This window comes from Sciurus carolinensis, chromosome 7 (assembly GCF_902686445.1).
Source record: "Sciurus carolinensis chromosome 7, mSciCar1.2, whole genome shotgun sequence".
NCBI classification, from domain to species: domain Eukaryota; kingdom Metazoa; phylum Chordata; class Mammalia; order Rodentia; family Sciuridae; genus Sciurus; species Sciurus carolinensis.
In genome coordinates, this window is record NC_062219.1 from 90,160,219 (window position 1) to 90,180,100 (window position 19,882).

The window sequence follows — 19,882 nt, forward strand, 5'->3', positions numbered from 1 at the left end:
CTTGCAAGAAAACATTGTATCAGTTGTGAAAGGGAAGGGGAGGACCCAGGTAAGTTTTGGGGCTCTCTCTAATCAAACTAAGATCTGAAAGCATCTGGTCTCTGCCCAAGTCCATGATGTTCCCCCAAAGACAGTGTGGCTCTTGGGTCACAAAGAAGGAGAGGGAGGAACTTAGAACTTGGCTTATTGTTAAATCTTCTGGGACCAGAAGCATTGCCTGTAGTATTTCCAATGAAGCCTTTGTTTTATGTGTTCTTGTTGGGCTTAACTCATTGATTGGAAAGACCCCAAATATTTTTTGGATAAAGGTTTTCTGTCCTTTCTAGACTGTGAATATTAAAATGAAGTTATGATTTGACATATGAAAGGAATAATAGACTATTTAGCTAGCAAATGGGTTTTTTTTTGGATCAACAATTTGGAGAAGTGAACACCAGAACTGGTTGCTGGGAGGCATGGCATCAATCTCTAACAGCTGAGACAAAGTGTGGTGATGTAAGGTAACACAACTATGCATTTTCAATGTGTATCTCTGAAAAACAACATCAAATGTGAAATCCACCAGTACTTGGCCGTCACAGATGACATTTTTTTCTCCATGTAGGGAGCTGATGGCTTTAGAAATTGACAGAGCCTATCAAATTTTTATTAAAATCCCCAGAGCTGGAAGAGCAGTTTGCTGGATCATGAGCAGATTTTCCTTAAGGGGAAGAACATGTTCAGCATTGTTGTGTTTTGGCAAACAATCTTGCAGAATGGGAGCAGCTGTTTTGCAAATTATTTTTGTGATGGAGAGGGAAATCTTCTACCTTTTATCCATTGCATTCCCAATGAGCATGCAAAAATACACATGAACACACATATAATCTTTCTGACCTCACTTCTTTGTCTCTATCCCTCTATTCCTCACTGTCCTTTTTTCCTTCTATGGTTGGTTTATACTGTGAAGGGAGAGGAATTCTTGGGCCTGAATTTCCCCCTCCAGGTGACACAAGGAATTTGTAGGTAAAAAGATCAATTCCTGTACAAAAGCCAAAGGGCAAGAGAGGGTTCCAGGGACAAGGGACGAACAGTGGGGTCTTTTAATTTAGAACAGGGATAGGTTGTATATGAGTAGTCTGCTATTCATGGTCCCTGGGGGAGCTGCTTCAGCAGAATCTGGGCTGCATGACTGTTGGAACTGCTGCTAGCTTAGGAGCTAAGGGCCAGGGCTCAAGTGCAGACATCCCATAAATCAATGCCAATTTAAAAGGGAAGATTATTTTAACCTTGGAGTGTCACTTTATATGTCTCAATACATGGTCCATTATTTAATCTCCAGGAAAGTTTTACGCAGGCCCCCCCTTCTTGCTGTGCTCATTTGTTATAGCCAGGCCATCGGGCGTGCAACAAACTGAAAAATGAAACAACTTCAGTATCCAAAAAACAGATGGGGATGGGCACTGAGGACATCACCAAGTGAAAACATGTATCTCGCTCATTGCAGCACAGTTCACCCTTTCCTCTGTGAAGCTCCGGGTGAGGAGGAGGTGGTCACAGTGCAGAAACGTCAGTGTAGGCACTGGAAAGAGGAGGCATCTCCTCTGTCCATCCTGGTGGGACCTTGGTGTCAGAGCTCTAAATGCTCTCAGAAGGAAGCAGAATGAAGTGTTTGGCAAGTTATCTCCGTTAATTCCCCGTGTCTAAAGCTTTCTGATGCATTTTAGTAAATTGCAAAATTTGCGGGGGGGTGAGGGTGAGGGTGGGGAGCTGTGGTCCCTCCTCTTTATCCAGTTATCTTCCAGCTCTAAAGTCACATTCAGAGCACATGTGGACTAGATACTGTGAGCCTCGGAACTGTAATGGCAATAATGGATAGCTGGAGTTCTTTTAAGTGAGACAATAGCCAAGTTGCAAATACTGGTTTGTGACTAACAAGATTCCACTCAGCTGCTATGGTCAGCTCATATTTTTTGAAATGCTACCTTAAAGTTTAAAAATTTAGATTCTCAACTTTAGACTCTAAAATATAAAGGCTCCATATATTTTCATTTAAGGAAAAACTGACTCATTGGTAAGATAAACTATGTACTGAAGTAGTATTGGGAGACCTGTAAAGATACAAGCTTTAAAAGTTTTGCAAATGTTAGCAAATATTTAAGTAGCTGAGTAGCAATTTGGTAAATTTTACACCAAGGGTGAAAGTAATATAGTGTATGTTTTAGTTTTTTCTAGCTGACATTGTGACATGAGAGCCAACTTATTCTCATTATTTTGAAGCATATGTAAGTCCTACTTTATAACTGTAGGTGTCATTACATTGCTTAAGTTTAGATATCGTTTAGCTTACTTTTTTCACTTGTGCCAAGCCCTAATGTTTTGAAAAGGCTTGTACAGACTTATTTAAAAATGTTTAATAAAGAAACATAAAATATATCACAAATATTTCTAATGAAATATAAACAAATGAGAAAAGATAGGATAACCATCTAAAATTTATAAAGCATAACAAATTGTCTACACATTTAATTTTAAATTTGTGAAATGCAAACTATCTAGGTCTTTTTATTAACCTTAATTTGATGAATGAAGAAGTAGAGTTTTTTAATTAATTAGCTCATTGCTTAACATTTTTTGAGCACCAGCTGTATTCAAGGCCTGGTCTGGAACACAGTGTCTTTGGGATTTGTAAACAGAGAGGTGCAACAGTACTCAGAGGAATTTATAGGGAGCAAAAGCAAGAAAACATAGAAAAAAAGACACAAGGGGGACTGTCTCTACTTTTTTCTGTAACACATAATATCAGTGATAAGCCATTGTGCATAAAAGGGCTCTAATCAGTGGACATAATGCATCACAAGAAGTGATCAGATCACAAATATTTGTTATTGAGTGATGAATCCATCAAGGACTTCATTTAGACCTTTGGGTCAGACATGGTTACCAATCCCTGTTCTCTCTCTGTAGCTTCCTTGTAAAATCAGGAGCACAGTGGGCTTGCCTTTGCACTCAGAGACCTCCACATCAGCATTCCACTTACCCCAGTTGTGATGAAAAGACTTTGGGGAAGTTAAAAGTTGCTCCTTCACAGGTGGGGGCTCCTGCTACTGATCTATGGTGTGAGCATGTTTACTTGGGATTTGGGCGCAGCACCTACCAGTTTTGATAAGAAATTCATCACCTGCTGTGAGACCCGGAGCTTCCGGGCAGCAAATAATTGCTTTCTGCCCTTAGAGAAACTAGACAAAGGACATTATCAATGTCTGAACAACTGAACTTTGAATTAAACTCTAATTTATAGAAATAGAACTCTGGGCTTATGATAATATATGGAGTAAAGTAATACACACATACATAAATGTTATTTTTGCAAACAGTTTTCAGTATTGAAAGATGTTTCAATATATTTGATCATATTTCAAGGTCTGAGAAATTAGGATTTAATACGTTTTTTTTCAAAAATATAATACCATAAAATCACAATGTATGCAAGTTGTGGGAAAAGAGAAGTCATACCTTGTTAAAATATCCACCAAGAGTCTGTTGTACTCCTTGTAATCCAGGAGGTCCCTGTATTAGAAACAATTCAAAGACAAATATACAAGCATTTACCAAGACAATGTGCATTTAAGTAACATACTCCTAAGAATCTTTGAAATCATATAGTTAAGAAAAAGGAACATTCTGTTTAGTCAAATATTCTATTCATTAAAAAAATTATGGGGATATTAACTGATCATCAGGTTCCTAAAGATTTTTCTAAGTTAGGTCTTATATGAATCCAAAGAGAGAACCTAAGTGGGAACATGTAACATTTTACCAGAAGGTCAATCTTCAGCATGTTCTTTATTAAAAGGAATTATACCCACAAGAATCTTCCAGGGAAGAAGCTGTAGCTTCATTTTATTTTTTTATTCTTCTCCGAGGGCTTTGATCAATGTGTTATAGAAATGTGTGCCTCCACATGTTATTAACTTAGAAAATATGGGGGAAATATTTTTCTATTGCTTTACAGTTTTGAGTAAGTTGTATGAAAATGGGCTGGACATGGACTCCTGGGCCAGAAAAAGATGTCTTCTATAGAATCTCAGACTTAACACATTTAAATACTGGTCAATTTTAGTTGCCCTGGAACTATTTCCTAAGCATTGTGCTGAGAGCTTGGGGTGGAAAGGAAAGAAGTGAAGACATCTGTCCATCCCTAAATCTTCTAGGGAGGGAAGGAGAGAAGAGTCTTCCAGAGATGACATTTTTGGGGTGAGGACCATAAGAAAACATAAAGCTTAGCATTATTTTAGATTAAATAGTTTGAGCCAGATAGATTTAGCTATCTCAGAAGAGAGGTTGCATATTTTATTTAGACTTTAAAAGCTATGAAGAGAGAAAATATCATAGAGGCAAAGTTCTTTGGAAGGTAAGACACAGGAAGAGGAGGATTGAGCAAACCAACAACAGCATTATACAAGGATTATATTGTTAAAAAGGGAATGAAAGCTTTGAAAAGTGAAAAATTTTAAGGAACAATTACTAGCTGTACTCCTTGATGTAGTAAATGCCTTAGGTATATAGAGAAAAATTAACACTGGCAAACACTTATACTAGATGCTTCTTATCAATGGCTTGTGACTGAAGATCTCTTTTAATATGAAACCCTTGCATTGTGCCACTAAGCCAAAGGACACAAGGATGTGGTGATGGATGTTTCAGAGCCGTTTGGTATAACTCTTGAGAAAATAATGGGCCTCACGAGTAATGGAACTGACTATGATTAGAAAGACAAACGATGCTGTTACCTTGCTGAAATAAAAACAGAGTTAATGTCAGAAAACAATTCTCATGACATTATATTTTTCATGTTATTTTTCCATCAGTCAGCTTTGCGTAAAGTATTCTAGGTCAGTTAGATGAAATAATGAGGAAAGCAATCATTGAATTGGGGGTTGATGCATAGTTTATAGCCAAGAAAATGCAAGTTAATAATTCGCTTTCAAAATTCAGAAGACATGCAGTTCCATACATTTTGATCTTGCTGCAAATATTTGATGAGGCAAGTAGGAATTTTAGTCACCGTAGATAGGAGCATTGACAGGTAGCTTAGGGGTCTATGTATAGCAGGCATTCAGTGAATGTGATAAGGCCCATTAGATCAAAGAACAGTGATGGGGTGGATACACCTAGCTTCATATACATCCTTTCCAGTAAAAAGTGAAAGTCTTAATAGTTAGGGCTCTCAGATATAGCAGAACAATTGATAATACAGTCTCTTGAATAGAAGAATCAATCAAATAAAAATAGCCAACATTTATATAGTGCTAATTGTATGCACAGTTGTATATGGATGAACCCAGAAAATTCCTACAATGACATCAAGAAGAATGCACCATCATCATTATTTATGATTTCCAGATAAAGAAAATGAGAGCTGGAAATTGTTAATTGACTCAAGTTCCTATCACTGGTTAAGTGGCAGGGTTAATATCAGCATTGTGCTCAAGTCTGCTCTCATTTACTCTATCTTAACATAAAGACACACTCTCAGTCTAAAATTGTGCTTTTAGTAATTTTTAAAAATTACAGTATTAAGTTGCCCTAGAGAATATGAATGATCATTCTTCCATGGTCTATGCACCCTACTGAAATTGAAAAAAAAAAATCAACAGAACTTATACTTAGCACTTCTTATGAGCCAGTACTGTGTTTAGGGCAGGAGGGGAGGAAATAAGCACTTTGCCTTTAGATGCAGCCCTACTGTGTAGCTGAGGGAAGGAGACAAGCCCCTTGCATCCTTGCATCTATCTTCATGCATATTCTCAACACATCAGGAGATTATGCCTGAATATTCCAAAACACAACTGTACTCAGAATGAATCCTTTGTTGGGAGAGCAGTAGTCAAGGGACATCAAAAGCAGAGAGCTTTCAAAGGGGGCTCTAGAAGACAGTAAGGAAAAAGCAGCAGAAGAACAAACAGCATGGCAGGGGTTTCATGGCACAGAAAAATTAACTGTGGATGAGAAGAGTATAAACAATAAGATGGCGATAATTTTTAAAGGATTGGATGAGAATTGGGTATGACTCTTAATAGACTGGTTATTTGCCCACGTACTTGTGGAGTGTAGCTGTATCTCATAAACACAGAATACATTCCTCATCTAGAATCTGGATCTTGCTGTTGAGTTTGCCCTTGGGATGGGGTGAGAGAATCTGGGTGGCTCAGTGAAGCTGCTTCCTCTAAAACAATGGCAAGAGCACAACCCTCTCAAAAGAGCCAAGTGCCAATAGAAGAGTTTGAATAATGTTATTCAGATCCCCAAAAGATTAATAAACCCACAAAAGTGACTTCCATATTTTCATATGTTCCTTTCTTGCCATAAAATGTCAAATCCACAAAGTAGGACTCCAAATGGGTTTGATCTGAAGCTTTAGGCTCTACTATTTAATCAGATGATGAGCATTTATGATGACATTTTCTTTCTTACTCTTTTAGTCACTAAGATACTTTGGGTACCATAAATTCCAAGATTAATGTAATAGAGATTTACAGTTAACAGTCCATGTGCAGGCAGTACTTTATGCAAACTCTCCTAGAGGGCTGAAGAAACCCTGCAGAGACTGAAAGGAGACACCAGCATAGAGTGAGAGTTCAGGAAGTATAGGTCTATACTGACTGTAGTTAAGTGTAGCAGTGACTCACCTGGTTATTTTGAAACTGTCAGAAAGAAACAACTTCAATCAAAGCAATGACCATGGATAAACTCTAATACATAAATGCCAAGAGCAGCTCCCTATTTATGGTTACAAAAACAGTACAGACCTTGGGGGTCTTGGAATGAGTAGCTATCCTATAGCTACATCACCCACAGATGTGCTCTTTTTCTATCTTCTGTTCTGATTTGCAACATGGTTGGAGAAGATTCAAGGAGTCATTTGTGTCTAAGTTTAGTAAGAGCTGTCAGTCTTGTGGACTATCAATCAATTCTGAGGAAGCAGAAGTTAAAGATTTGTGCTAAGTGACAGGTCTCCTGACTTCACAAGTGCCACTGTTATTAGTAGATGCTCTAGGGCACTTGAGAGGGAACTTTCTCTGAGGTTTGCATTTATAAAGGCCCATCAAGAAGACAGTGAGATGACCCAGGCCCAACGTAAAGGCCAGCTACAGAAGGCATGTCAGCCTTGGCTAATGCTCTCAGGAGTTCTTCTAAGAAAACTGGTTGAAGGTTTGTCTTGCTCACAACAGAGTATGAGTGTACAATATCTATCTTTTGAGGAATCTCTTTTACTCTACTTGTACTGGATTGGGAATGTTATGGTTTAGTGTGGTATACTCTAAAAGCTCATGTGTGAGACAATGCAAAATTATTGGAGGAGAAATTATTGGGTCATAGCATTAACCTAATCAGCAAATTCATCCCTCATGGGATTAACTGAGGGGTAATTGGAGCTGATGGTTTGCGACTGGAGGAAGTGGTTCACTGGGGGCATGGCTATGGGGTATATATTTTGTATCTGGAAAGTGGAGTCTCTATCTCTGCTTTCTGATCCTGATGTGAGTTGCTTCCCTCTGCCACACTCTTCTGCCATGATATTCTGCCTCACCTCGAGCCCAGAGGAATGGAGCCAGTCTTCTATGGACTAAGAACTCTGAAATCATGAGCCCTCAAATAAGCTTTTCCTCCTCTACGATTGTTCTGGTCAGATCTTTTAGTCACAGTGGTGAAAAAGCTGACTAAAACAGGGAAATACAGGACATTTGAGTTAAAGTGAAGACCACACTATTATAGAGCAGCTTTTAAATATTAATGAATTCCAGGGAGACATACTTGTTCAGAGCCCAACTGTACTGACATGTCTTATCTGAGAGGTCTATAAACCTAGTGTGGATAGAGATCCTGAGGTTGTTTCCTACTGCAAAGAACCACACCTGGTGTGATGAAATGAATTAAGGTATATGTAATTTGGGAAGTACAAACCCTCAGCAATAGCTATAGCAGCATTTAAGAAATTTTTGGCTAAAATCTTGCTGGAGTTAGAAAATAGAAAACCATGATGTCCTCCACCAGAGTTATCAGAGGCATAGCATCAAAATGATGAAGTGTTTGTACCATCATCCCCTTAGTGGGTTTCAGTATTGGCTGCACATTCCCAAAGTTTAAAAGATGGAAAGAGTCCTCTGTTAAAGAAACATACTTCCTTAGACCTGGGCTTAGCTGTACTCTCACTTTTCTGTCAATGCACCTCGTATGCTTAACTCATATTTTTGCCTTTTCCCCCTTCATTATTCTTTGCCGTGGGCTCTATGTGCACACCAGGGTTTGAGTCTTTTGGCTCAGCTCACCCTAGCCATGTAAATCAAGACCCTCAGTCATCTCATATGCTTACTCACTGAACCCATTCCAAAACTATTTTCCTTTCTCCCTTTCCTCTAAAAGCACCCACTAGTCCTTTATAACTTTGCTGACTGAGCCTCCTTGAGCCATCTGGATGCCACTTATCTCTATGCACCATAGCTCTTCAATTTCCTATTAGGAGTTTCTCCCAAGATTCACAAATACATATTTTTAGGTTATATACAACTGCTTTTGGTCCTGTGGGTTTCCAATTAACTTCAGTAATGACCTTTGAAATACCTCTGTGAAGGAAGTTGTAATAATCAACTCTCTTTAAAATATGCTAAAAATAGCTTTGCTTTAAGAACAGATAGGAAGTCTGTTATTGGAAAGTCATTTGGACTCACTTTCAAGAAACAATTCTAAAGTTCTAATGGGTGGTGGAAAATAGAGCAATCAGTAATTATTTTTTTGTACCTGTATTTAAAAAAATTAATTATGAAGCCTAAACTCAGACACAGGAATAGCAATATGAAGCAACATAAAGGTTGGAAAAGTTAAATGTCAAAATGAAATTTTTTCATATGTTTCCATCCATTACACATTATATATAATTAGCAAAGCACATTTACATTAATTATAGTGGCTTGTGTGCATGACTGTACTTCTAGATGGAATGAAAACTCATGAGGGCAGGAGTTTCAATCCTTCTAAACCCATCATAACACAAGTTTGGTACTTAGAAGTTTCGCAATTCACCACTCCACTCCTAGCACCAAATGTTTGCTGAATTCAATGAATCACTGCTCTTACAAGAAAAATTCTGTGAGGAAAGTCAATTTCTTGCTTGTTGGTTTTGGTTTTAGTTATAAATGGTTTCAAACAGAGCAAAGGGCTTGCTGCTTCTAGATTTACAGAAGATAGGACCAACAGATTTAGATTTCTCTAAGAATCTGACTAGCTAATTGAAAGCAAGGCTATATAGTGAGTTCCAGATAAGTTGGAAAAGAGTTCATGGATAGATTTTTGACCAGAATTACAAGGTATAAAGTTGTACTGTAACCCTGAGGGAGGAAAAAAAGTCAATAATGCTCTTTAGATAGAAAATATTTGAGAAATCAATTTTTCCTTTTAGAAAAAGATCCTTTTATTTGTCTTAGTATTTGCTCTAAATGAAAATTTTTTCAGTGTCTCTTGGGATTTCACTTTATAAGTTAAATGGTTATAACAATTATGGATTATTTTTCTGAGAATGCTTCTACTGCAAATTTTTAGTAAGTGAGGAGATGTCAACACCTCTTCTCCCCCATCCACCAAAAAATTTACTAGAAACTCTAAACTTCAAAATATGAGTTCTGAAACCAGAATATTTGAGTGTTTATATTACATCTGCATTTCAACACATTTTCAACACAGTATTTGCCTCGTATTTGAGATTATCCTGGGTCACTTTAGGAAACATGCAGCATATATTATATATTGAGGGAAATTTTAAGGTTCCTAGGAGGAACTCTTTTTCCTCCAAATATCCTTTGAACTATGGTTTATACCCAAAATTCCATAAAGGATCATTCATTTGGTTTTATTACCAAGACATGTTTGATTCACTAGCTAATAGAGTCATGAAATTTGAAATTCTCTCATTTTAAAATAGGTATTTTCAAGTGTTTTTGTTCACATTAAAAATGAGTTGAGACCATTATGTTAAGTGAAATAAGCCAAACTCAGAAGATCAAGGGCTGTATGCTTTTTCTCACATGTGGAAACTAGAAGGAAGAAGGAAAAGAAAGGTGGTAGGGTGGTGGGGGGGAGGGGTGTCTCATGTAAGTAGAGGAAAGGAATTGGGGAGGAGGGAAGGGAAAGGGGAAATACTGAGAAATGATATCGGCCAAATTATATTGTTATATTGTGTGCATGTATAAATATGTTACAACAAATCCTACCATTATATATAACTATAATGCACCAATAAAAATATGGAAGAAAAAAACAAAACAAGAAAAATTCTGTCATATAATTTGAGTGGCTGGAACTGCACTGCCAATAAAGTAGTCCCTAACCACATGTGACTCTAGAAACTTGAAATAAGGATGGTCTGATTGAGATGTGTTAGCAGTATAAAATACACAGGGGATTTTAATGAGTTTGTATAAAACAAAGTAAATTCTCATTAATAACTTTATATTGATTCTATGTTAAATAGTGTTTTGTATCCATTACATAAAATATGCTATTATGATTTTTTAAAAAAGAAAGGAAAATGAATATGTCTGCATATATTTAGGTCAACATTCTTTGATGATGAAATTTATAGTCTTGAACAAAGAAAATCAGGAAGGAGAGAAACAAAGCAGAGAGAAGAAAGTTCCTAAGCAGATGTTAATGAAAGAATCAGGAAAAGTATCAACCCTTTTTCCCTGGAAATGGTAGGCCCTGGAATAAATTCGGGGGGGGGGGGAGACAAAAATAATAAGATGGCAAAAAAGTGATAAAATGGGGTACAGATAACAATAACATTAGCAAATAATAGTTATCCTTGAGAGTAATAGTCATTTTGTGTTGTTATAACAGAATACTTGAGACTAAGAAATTTATAAATAGAAGATAGAGATTTATCTTCTCACAGATCTGGAGGCTGGGGAGTCCAAGATTGAGGCTCTGGCATCTGGTCTGGTGAGGACCTTCTTATAGCATCCTTACATGGCAGAAAGCAGAAGATCAAACTACCAAGCTACAAATGCTATGGAAGGTTTTTTAAAATAAGGCCTTCCTCATTAATAAGATAAGGGCCAAGAGATTTAGATCAATCTAAGAATTTGGCTAGATATTTGAAAATGAAGCTGTAGTAAAGCTTTGCATTAATCACCTCTCAAATCCCCCACCTCTTAATTTTGGAGGTGCACATTAAAATTATAGTATGTACACATATATTATTGCATTTAATTCTTACAACAATCCAACAAGGAAGTATTATCCTTATTTAACACATAACAGAAGGCTAACTATCTTATCCAAGGTCATACAACCAGTAGACAAGAGCTAGCCTGACCCTACTCTGATTAACACTTGATCTTTTAATCATTCACTTATATTGCCTGATAATGAGCGGGTGCTAGAAGAATAAAAGATCACAAGTAAAATATCACAGAATTTCTCAATGAGATAGAGAGTCAATAAGGGCCAAGCAAAGGAAGCTCTGAGACATGGTGTAGATATGTATTTTTAAAGACGTGGAGGACAAGAAGAGATGAAGAGGAAAGCAACCAGAATGGGAGAAGGCAAAGGTTAAAAGAGAAATAACAAGGGCACAAAGAGAAACAAACACTGAGGATTTACATTAGAGAGAGAGAGAGAAGAAGAAGAAAACAAGCAAAATTAGCTGTGGAGGGAAAGGAAGGAAGTCAGCAAGATATTAATCAGCATCTTAAAATAATGTGAGGTTCTAACACCACCAAATATGGGGCAGAGTCTTAGAATTTATGATATGGTAGAAGAAAAATAAAAATAAAAAAATAGTCAAATGAAAAAAGACTAGGTAACTAAGACAGTGATACTACTTGGGGATAATTTTGATGAACATGAAATCACAGTGGATAGTGTGGGGACGTTGTTACACAGAGAAAATGGAATAGCCTTCTAATAAGTACAATAGTGCCACTGTATTCTGTTGCGGAAGGGAGACCTGTCTGTCAGTAGCGTGGGAATTGGAAGGATTTAAGTGATAACAATATACTGGTTTAAACATTCATCAAGGATCTCTTTTGGGGATTTCCCTTACAAAGGGCAATAGAAGTTTGGTTGGCAGCCAGCAGCCTGTGCTCATTCTCAGTGAATCTCTGGAAATTCTGAGCGGTACTGTGATCCATGATCTTCTCACGGAAGGAGGTGTCTAGTTTCTCCTCCCAGTGGCATGTACCTGCACCATTCTTGGAAAGATGGATAGCTGCTAAGGGTCTTGGTGTAAGATATGGCCAACGTCCCCGGTTCAGAAGTTCAGAAGCAGTGTGATTAGCAGGTGAGGAATTGCAGCTAAGGCGGCTTCTGGATCTTGAATGAGAATTTTTCACATCTGCCACTTTGGACATTTTTCAAACTCATTCCTCTGTGTATTCCAGGAAAGTGCTCACTCGAGCTAGGCTTGTCTGCTTCTAGCCTGCATACTGAGCTGTGTAATTGAGGGAACTCAAGCATAGGCAGTTTATGGTTGTATGAATAAGCAAAATACTCAATATGTGACCTGATTGTTTTCCAAAATTGCACAGTCCCTGGTTTCACTTGTCATTTTGGAACAGTAGTGGGAGGACGAGACTGTGACAGTGAATGCATTCAATGAGTATAATTAACCCATTTCATAAAAGCAGATTTTCTAAATTATACTATGGCACTCATATATGTTTAACCCTTTATTTTCCAAGGCAGGAAAACATCACTGTTGAAGGCACATGTTTTCCCAGGTATCAATCTAGTCTGCCTAAACCCCACTGCATTATTGATAAACTGGGAGTTTTCTGAACTGATTTCCATGGTTAGAAAAAAGAATGATTCCTCCCCTAATGCTGCCATTCTGCTTATCCATCCATAAAATGTTTCGAACTCTTCTCTCCCCAGTATGTTCTACAAAAGGAAAATATTATTTGTCAGCTTCCTGCAATATAAGGAGCAGCAGGAGTCTTTAGAGTGCCTTGCCACCCACAGAAGCAACATCAGTGATCCAGTGCAAGGTGATAAAAGCCACAGGGGCATGAAAGCTAGCAAGGATGTGGATGTGAGAAACAAATTATTTGTATCCAGTGGGGTCCCTTGAAGATCACCACCAACAAAAACCACACCTTGGGAACTACTGTGTCTCCGCCTCCTTGTCTGGTCTCAGGAATCTCTCCACATGCCACCCAAATGAGGAAGAAAGTCATCTTACACAGACCCCATGCATGGCCTCCTCCTATCAGAGCTCTCAGTTTGTTTACTGTAATTAAGAGATAACATTCACTTTCTTTAAAAGTATTTGTGGGATGACAATGCTTCTTGCACAGAGAAAATGTGATTTCCAAGGCACGCTGCTGGGACTTAAGATACCAGGCTGATGGCACTGCTCACATACTGCCAAGTTATACAGAGGCCAAGAGCATGTGCAAGATTCAAATAGCTGGGGACATTCAGGATCCCTTCAGAAGAAAGCAAAGTGAAAAATCTGCAGGTATTATTTTGGGGGTGATTGTAGTCTCCACTTTCAACTCACATATCTGATATGTTTGTATGTTGTAATTCACGATAAATCTAGACATGACCAATTCTTGGCTCAAGGGAACTACCATGGTTACAGAAAGTACATGCAGGAAAGGTCCAGGAAAAAATACTCAATGATTTTAGTTTTCACTTAGTCCCTTTTCACAAAGAATTTCAGGCAACAGAGAAAACACTGATGATATCAGTCAGTGAAGAAGTAACTAGTGATCATAACCTTTACTAATCCCACAGGGTGGGTTTCTCATTTTTAAAATGAATTTGGAATATTATGCTGAAAGTTATGATCACACAATCTAATGTTTTGAAATATTACCAATTTGTCATATTTGTCTCACATATTTTTACTATTTAACAAAATCATTACAGACATTCCAGAAGCCAGCTTGGACCTTATTTCCCACCACATTCCCTTCCACATTGAAGGTCCCCAAGACAATGGTGAAAATTGTTACTCCTTTAGTCACACAATTTCTTTTAGTCTTTTCTTCAACCATACCAGATGGTAGTTACTTTTGTGCAGAGAAAACTGCTTGCATGGATTACACAGAGCCCCTTATTTACTGGGGCCCTGAGTTTTCTTGTTAAAATAGTCTTCTTGTCTACTGCACAAAGCTACACTATGATAAAAGGACTATGTAGAGTTATTTTTAGAAACTACACCATCAAATACAAACTATAAGTTTATTTTAAAAATACCTCCCTGTTTGAATAAAAAGTACTCTAATAAATTTGGTTGACTTTTGATTCCTCAAACCTTGGTGTTTACCCAACACAAAGTAATGATGCTTAATTTATGCACTGGCCCAGCTAATTACAAGTTTGGTAACTACATATCAAGGATTTTAAATATTCTGCCCTATCACTGGTATAATAACATAAATTGGTCCAGATGTCTTTAAATTTGCTTTCAAGAACATGATCCTATGAGGATACATAATGGGGGGTGGGAGAGAGGCAAGAATGGAGGAAAGAGGGACTGTACAGAGGGAAAAGAGGGGTGGGAGGGGTAGGGGGGAAGGAAAAAATAACAGAATGAATCAAACACCATTACCCTATGTAAGTGTATGATTGTACAAATGGTACGCCTCTACTTCATGTACAGAGAAACAAGATGTACCCCATTTGTTCACAATAAAAAAAAAAAAAAAGAACATGATCCTACATGAAAAACTAGTTAATGGCTATTTGAAGGTAAAGTCCTTTTCCACCAGAAAATAACCACAATTAATAAAACACTTAGGAAATCAGAAAGTGATTTATAATGTCCCATTGCTGCTGTTCATAGAGAGAGATAAAGAGAAGTAATTAGGAAACCAAACCCAAGTGCTGATTTTTGAAATCTCAACCTGATACCCCCAGCTGTCTCACATGCATGTCTATGTATTCTGTAGTCACACAAGGTGACACTGGAATTTTAGCAATGTTGACAACAGCTGTTTTGTCTGGGACTATGACCCCAGTGGGGGACAAGTGGCAATAAAAATAATTAACTGGCCATGTCTCCATTTACAGATCTTGTGTGTCTATATTTTTAAATCTGAGGATGTCATCTTGTTTTTAATAGGAAATGAAATTATTGTTCCCATTGACTCAAATAAATGGTTTGGTTCATTTTCTCTGAAGATATTATCATTAGAGTGCATGGCCTTTACTCATTTAATAGACAGAAGAGTCGAGTTCTTTGTTGAAAGGAAAACCTAGAATTGTGACAAAGCCTCGATCAAGGCTTCTAGACAGGATGCAAAGAATATGAATTGGATTTCAACAGAGACCTGAGATTTGAAATGCATACAATCACATACAGGATATTTTAATAAGAAATATTTCAGTCAGACATTTTTTTGTCATCTGCTTTATTTAGCACTCCAAAATGTGTTTTGGGATATTAACTTGTTTTGGAGAGGACCTTGCTTTATACAGGAAATAGTAATTTTGAATCTTGAATCTTGAATTCTCAGTTCTGGGTAAATAAAGTTCAAGATGGAAAATATACAATTTGAGGAAAGTGATGCATTATAGGTACTAGTGCATTAGTTCTATGATGTTTGAGGGCTTGCATTTTCATTGTTACAACTGTTCATCTGACCCAGCATGTGGCCTATCAGAAAGGAACCTCAGGGTTAGATGCAGGGACAAAGAAAACACTAACTTATATGTGATGGAATTCTCCATCTTTAATGAAAAGTATAAGTCCAGTGGATTCAGACAAGATTGAAATTAAATGGGCTACAACCAAAGCTTTGCCATTTTTTAAAATGTTTTCTCAGCAAACAAGTCTGTTGCCTATTGTTATGGTTTAGATTTAGGATGTCCTCCAAAAGCTCATATGTAAGAAGATATGAGAAGATTTAGAGAAGAAATGATTGGGTTATGAAAGTCTTAACCCAATTGGTGATGGAATTAATTGAGTGGTAACTGAAGGTGGGTAGGGTGCAGCTGGAGGAGGTGGGTCTTTGGAGATGTGCCTTTCTGGTATATATTTTGTATCTAGTGAGTGGAGTCTGTCTCTCTGCTTCTCCATCATGGTGTGGGCTATTTCCCTCCAACACACTCTTCTGCCATCATGAGGTCCTGCCTCACCTCTAGCCCAGAGGAATGGAGCTGGCTGTCTATGGACTGAGACCTCTGAAATTGAGTCCCCATATAAACCTTTCCTTCTCTACAGTTGTTCTTAACAGATCTTTTAGTCACAGCAGCAAAAAAAGCTGATTAAAACACTGTTCTACTCAAAGATTAAAACATGATGGGCTAAAAATGATATTACCTTCAGGGTAGGTAATTGATTTGAATCAGCAGGAATAGTGATTTCATCACATGAAAAATCAAACAACCAAAATTAAGCACTTCAGATTAACAACAACAACAACAACAACAACAACAACAACAACAACATCTGGTAAATACCAAAGGGAAATGTGATCAGTTGATTATTTTCATTGCCACCTGCATCTCCCCACCACTTCCATTCTTATAAAGCCACCCAACTCCTAAACATTTTCTGGTCCTACTGTTCTCCTAGCTCCTTTATTTTACTAAATGCATCAAGATTTCCCCCACCTAGAGCCTTTTGCACGTCCGAATCTGATTGAACCCTTTTTGTTACCTGCTGAGAGAGCCCTCCCCGGGCTCCCTTGACCACAGCAATGCCTCTTCCTTCCAAATTTGTATCCTATTGCCTAGTTTGCTCCTCTACAGTGCCCCACTGTCAACTGAAATTGTTTTTTCTATTACTTAATTGCTTAGTAATCACTGCTACACCTTCCCCTCCTTATTGCAGAGTGTAAGTTATTAAAGGTAGAGAACTTTTCTGTAGCTTATTTGCTATATTGGCTTTCCAAACCCCTGTATATCCACTGTTTAACAGCAAAAGGAAAATCTACAAGCGTGACAAATCCCTGATCAGATCAAGACTGCTAGACAGGATGCTGAGAATATGAATTAGATTTCTATGGAGACCTGATGAACTTTAAAATGCATTTGGTCACATAAAGGATGTTTCAATAAGAAATATCCATATGTGAAATATGGTAGATTATCAATACATATTTATTGAATACAGTATTTTCCTCCCATCTGAATTCATTGTTTTAATAGTGATTAACATCTGGTAGCTGGTCAATAAGTGTTTGTTAATTTACAGTCTTCCCTCTCACCTGTATCCATTCTAAGTCCTCAGTGGATGTCTAGAAGCTGTAGATAATACCAATCTCTCTAAATTTTTTCTGTACTGGGGATTAAACCCAGGGGAGCTCTACTACTGAGTTACATCCCCAGACCTTTTCCCTTTCCATTTTGATGAAGGTCTCACTGAGTCACCGAGGTTGACCTCAAATTTGTGATCCTCCTGCCTCAGCTTTCCAAGTTTCCAGACACCATGCTTGGTCCAAACTCTAAAATTTAATGCCTTTTCCACCATGCTATAACTTTAGTACTCTGAAGTACAATGGCAAAATTAGCAATAGTTTCTTTTTCCTTCTTCAAAATTTCACAAAGAGAAGATTTGTTCTTGTCATAGATCTCAGAAATCTCAGGTTCCCCTTTTTTCCCCTCTTTATTGAGAAATTTCCCCTTTTACTTGACAGCTTCTCTTTGGAATACTTCAATTGCCAATATCACCGTTCTTGAGCTTTCGGGTCATTATCAAGTAAGATAAAGGTTATATAGTGCGAATTCACTGGACAGAGGTGATCCACATCCTGGGTGGGACAGAGTAGGATGATGTGACCTTTCATCATGCTAATCAAAATGTGGCATTTTTAGAACTTATGAACACTTATTTCTGGAATTTTCCATTTAATATTTTTGAACCATGATTGACCATAGTTCACTGAAACTATAAAAAGCAAAATCACAAATGGGGTCACTTTTGCAAATGAATCCAACTTTATACCCTAAATTTATTATTTTACTATATAAACTGCTATATAATCATACCTTTTGAGACTATGTAATGATTCATGCTTTAAAGGTAAAAGGTGTTCCACTTAAATGAAGTTAAAATTAAAGTAGAAATAACATGATTTTGTATATTTTAAATCAGATCAGTGTTTTAGAAAAGAAGTATAGGTTTAATTGGAGTACACTCCTACTAAATTAATGCTGCAGAGTTTTGCAATGGCCATTTAAGAGGTCCATGATCTAAGTAAGGATTTTTCATCTCAAGTATTATGTTGACATAAAAAATGACTCGAAGAGATGATATGTATATTTAAAGTAAAAGATAAACAGAAAATAAAACAAAAGGCTGAAAATAAAATTTGAAAATTGTATTGATTTATAACAAAGCCTCAAACCCTGAAAAATTTATGTATCTGTCACATCCTTCAAAGGTCTGTGAAGTATCACTTTGCTTAGAAAATTTCCAGTAGAAACAGTAGAGGGCGCTGCTGCCCTATGTTATACATTTCTTGACTTTGTTTTCAACCTAAATTGCTATGCACTGAAATGTGACACATTTGAGCCCACTGCATGGATCTCATACTGCAATAATGAAACAATGCACAAAAACAATACCAGAAAAGAAAGAAAGAAAATCAAAAGCACTGTCTGTAATATAAAGAAATAATAACATTTTAAAATTAATGTGGTCTTTAATAAACGCTCCTCAGAGTGATGATGAATGAGAAATAAAGTTAATGTCAAATGGGTAGGCTAATACATACTTCCTTTAATGGCTCATTAGTTAAATTCTCTGGCTTTTCCTCCTGCTTTGCCTCATTTCCAGCTGCTTTCTGCTCTTTTCTAAAGAAACTAAAAATCAGAATACTTGAAATAAAATAGACATTCCAAGTCTTAAGACTTCCCAAGTCACCTTATCATAATACGAGGCCACTATTTTCCATTGCACATGCTACTGAGAAACCAGAAGGCTTTTTATAAAAGAATTTTATTAGAAAGTATGAGGAATAGTAGTTGAGACTTGAAGAACATCACAATTAAGAAAACAGATCATGGATAAACAAACCACACAAGCAAGCAAGAGGCTGTAAAACTGAGGAGAAAAAATATCACAGAATCTCTAGACCCAAGTTGCTAATGCTTATTTGGGAATAACTTTTCTATCTCTTCAAGAGTGGAATTATATATCTAGAATAAGTATTCCATAGGTAAAGTAATAACTGATTTAAGTAATTTATTGATAGACAATCAAATTTTTGTTAAAGGTTTTTGGTAAAATTTTAAAGAAAAAAAATGGGTTGGTTTCATTACAGATTCAAGAGCAGCTCTTCTGTGCTACAATGTAAATGGGCATTCAGAATGACATTAATGTATCTAAGTTACATTTAGAGAGATTTTCACATGTAGAGGAAAGTTTTTGCACATACATGACATTTTCTCCTTCTAGCAACTATGGGAATTAGGCAGGGCAGGTATCATTTCAAATTAATAGAGAAGGAAATGAAGACATGGAATGTTGGGTAAATTGTCTAGAATGGGCTAGTGAGGGGTTGGATTAGGTTCCTCACTGACATCCTGTACTGTCTCTGTCCTGAAGTAGTATAGTGCCATGGAAAATTCAAAGAATACTTTGTTTATGATGTTTAAGGGTCAATCCAAGTCAAATCACAAACTAGAAACTTGTCTTTGACACTCTTGTCTTTCATCATCACTTGATGAAGGTGAGTTTAGGAATCAGTTCCAAGGTCTTAATTCTGGCTCCTTCTCTTAGACTTGTGTGATGTTGGGCAAGTTATATGATGTTTACATGCATCACTTATCCCATAATAAAGTGAGGATAACTTCTTCACAAGGTATCTGTGAGACTTCCTAGAACATTGGAAGTGTCATATCTAACCAGAGCTGGTTCAATAAACTCTCCTGGTTTAGTCCATCC

The 19,882-nt window shown here is 37.1% G+C and overlaps 1 protein-coding gene across 1 annotated transcript in view; it reads right to left on the reverse strand.

The window, feature by feature from the left end:
• Col19a1 (collagen type XIX alpha 1 chain) overlaps positions 1 to 19,882 on the reverse strand; it is a 321,254-nt gene that overhangs the window by 82,099 nt on the left and 219,273 nt on the right. The window contains exon 17 of the mRNA XM_047558644.1: positions 3,496 to 3,549. Coding sequence (XP_047414600.1) covers positions 3,496 to 3,549 — 54 coding nt within the window. The remainder of the gene's footprint in view (positions 1 to 3,495; positions 3,550 to 19,882) is intronic.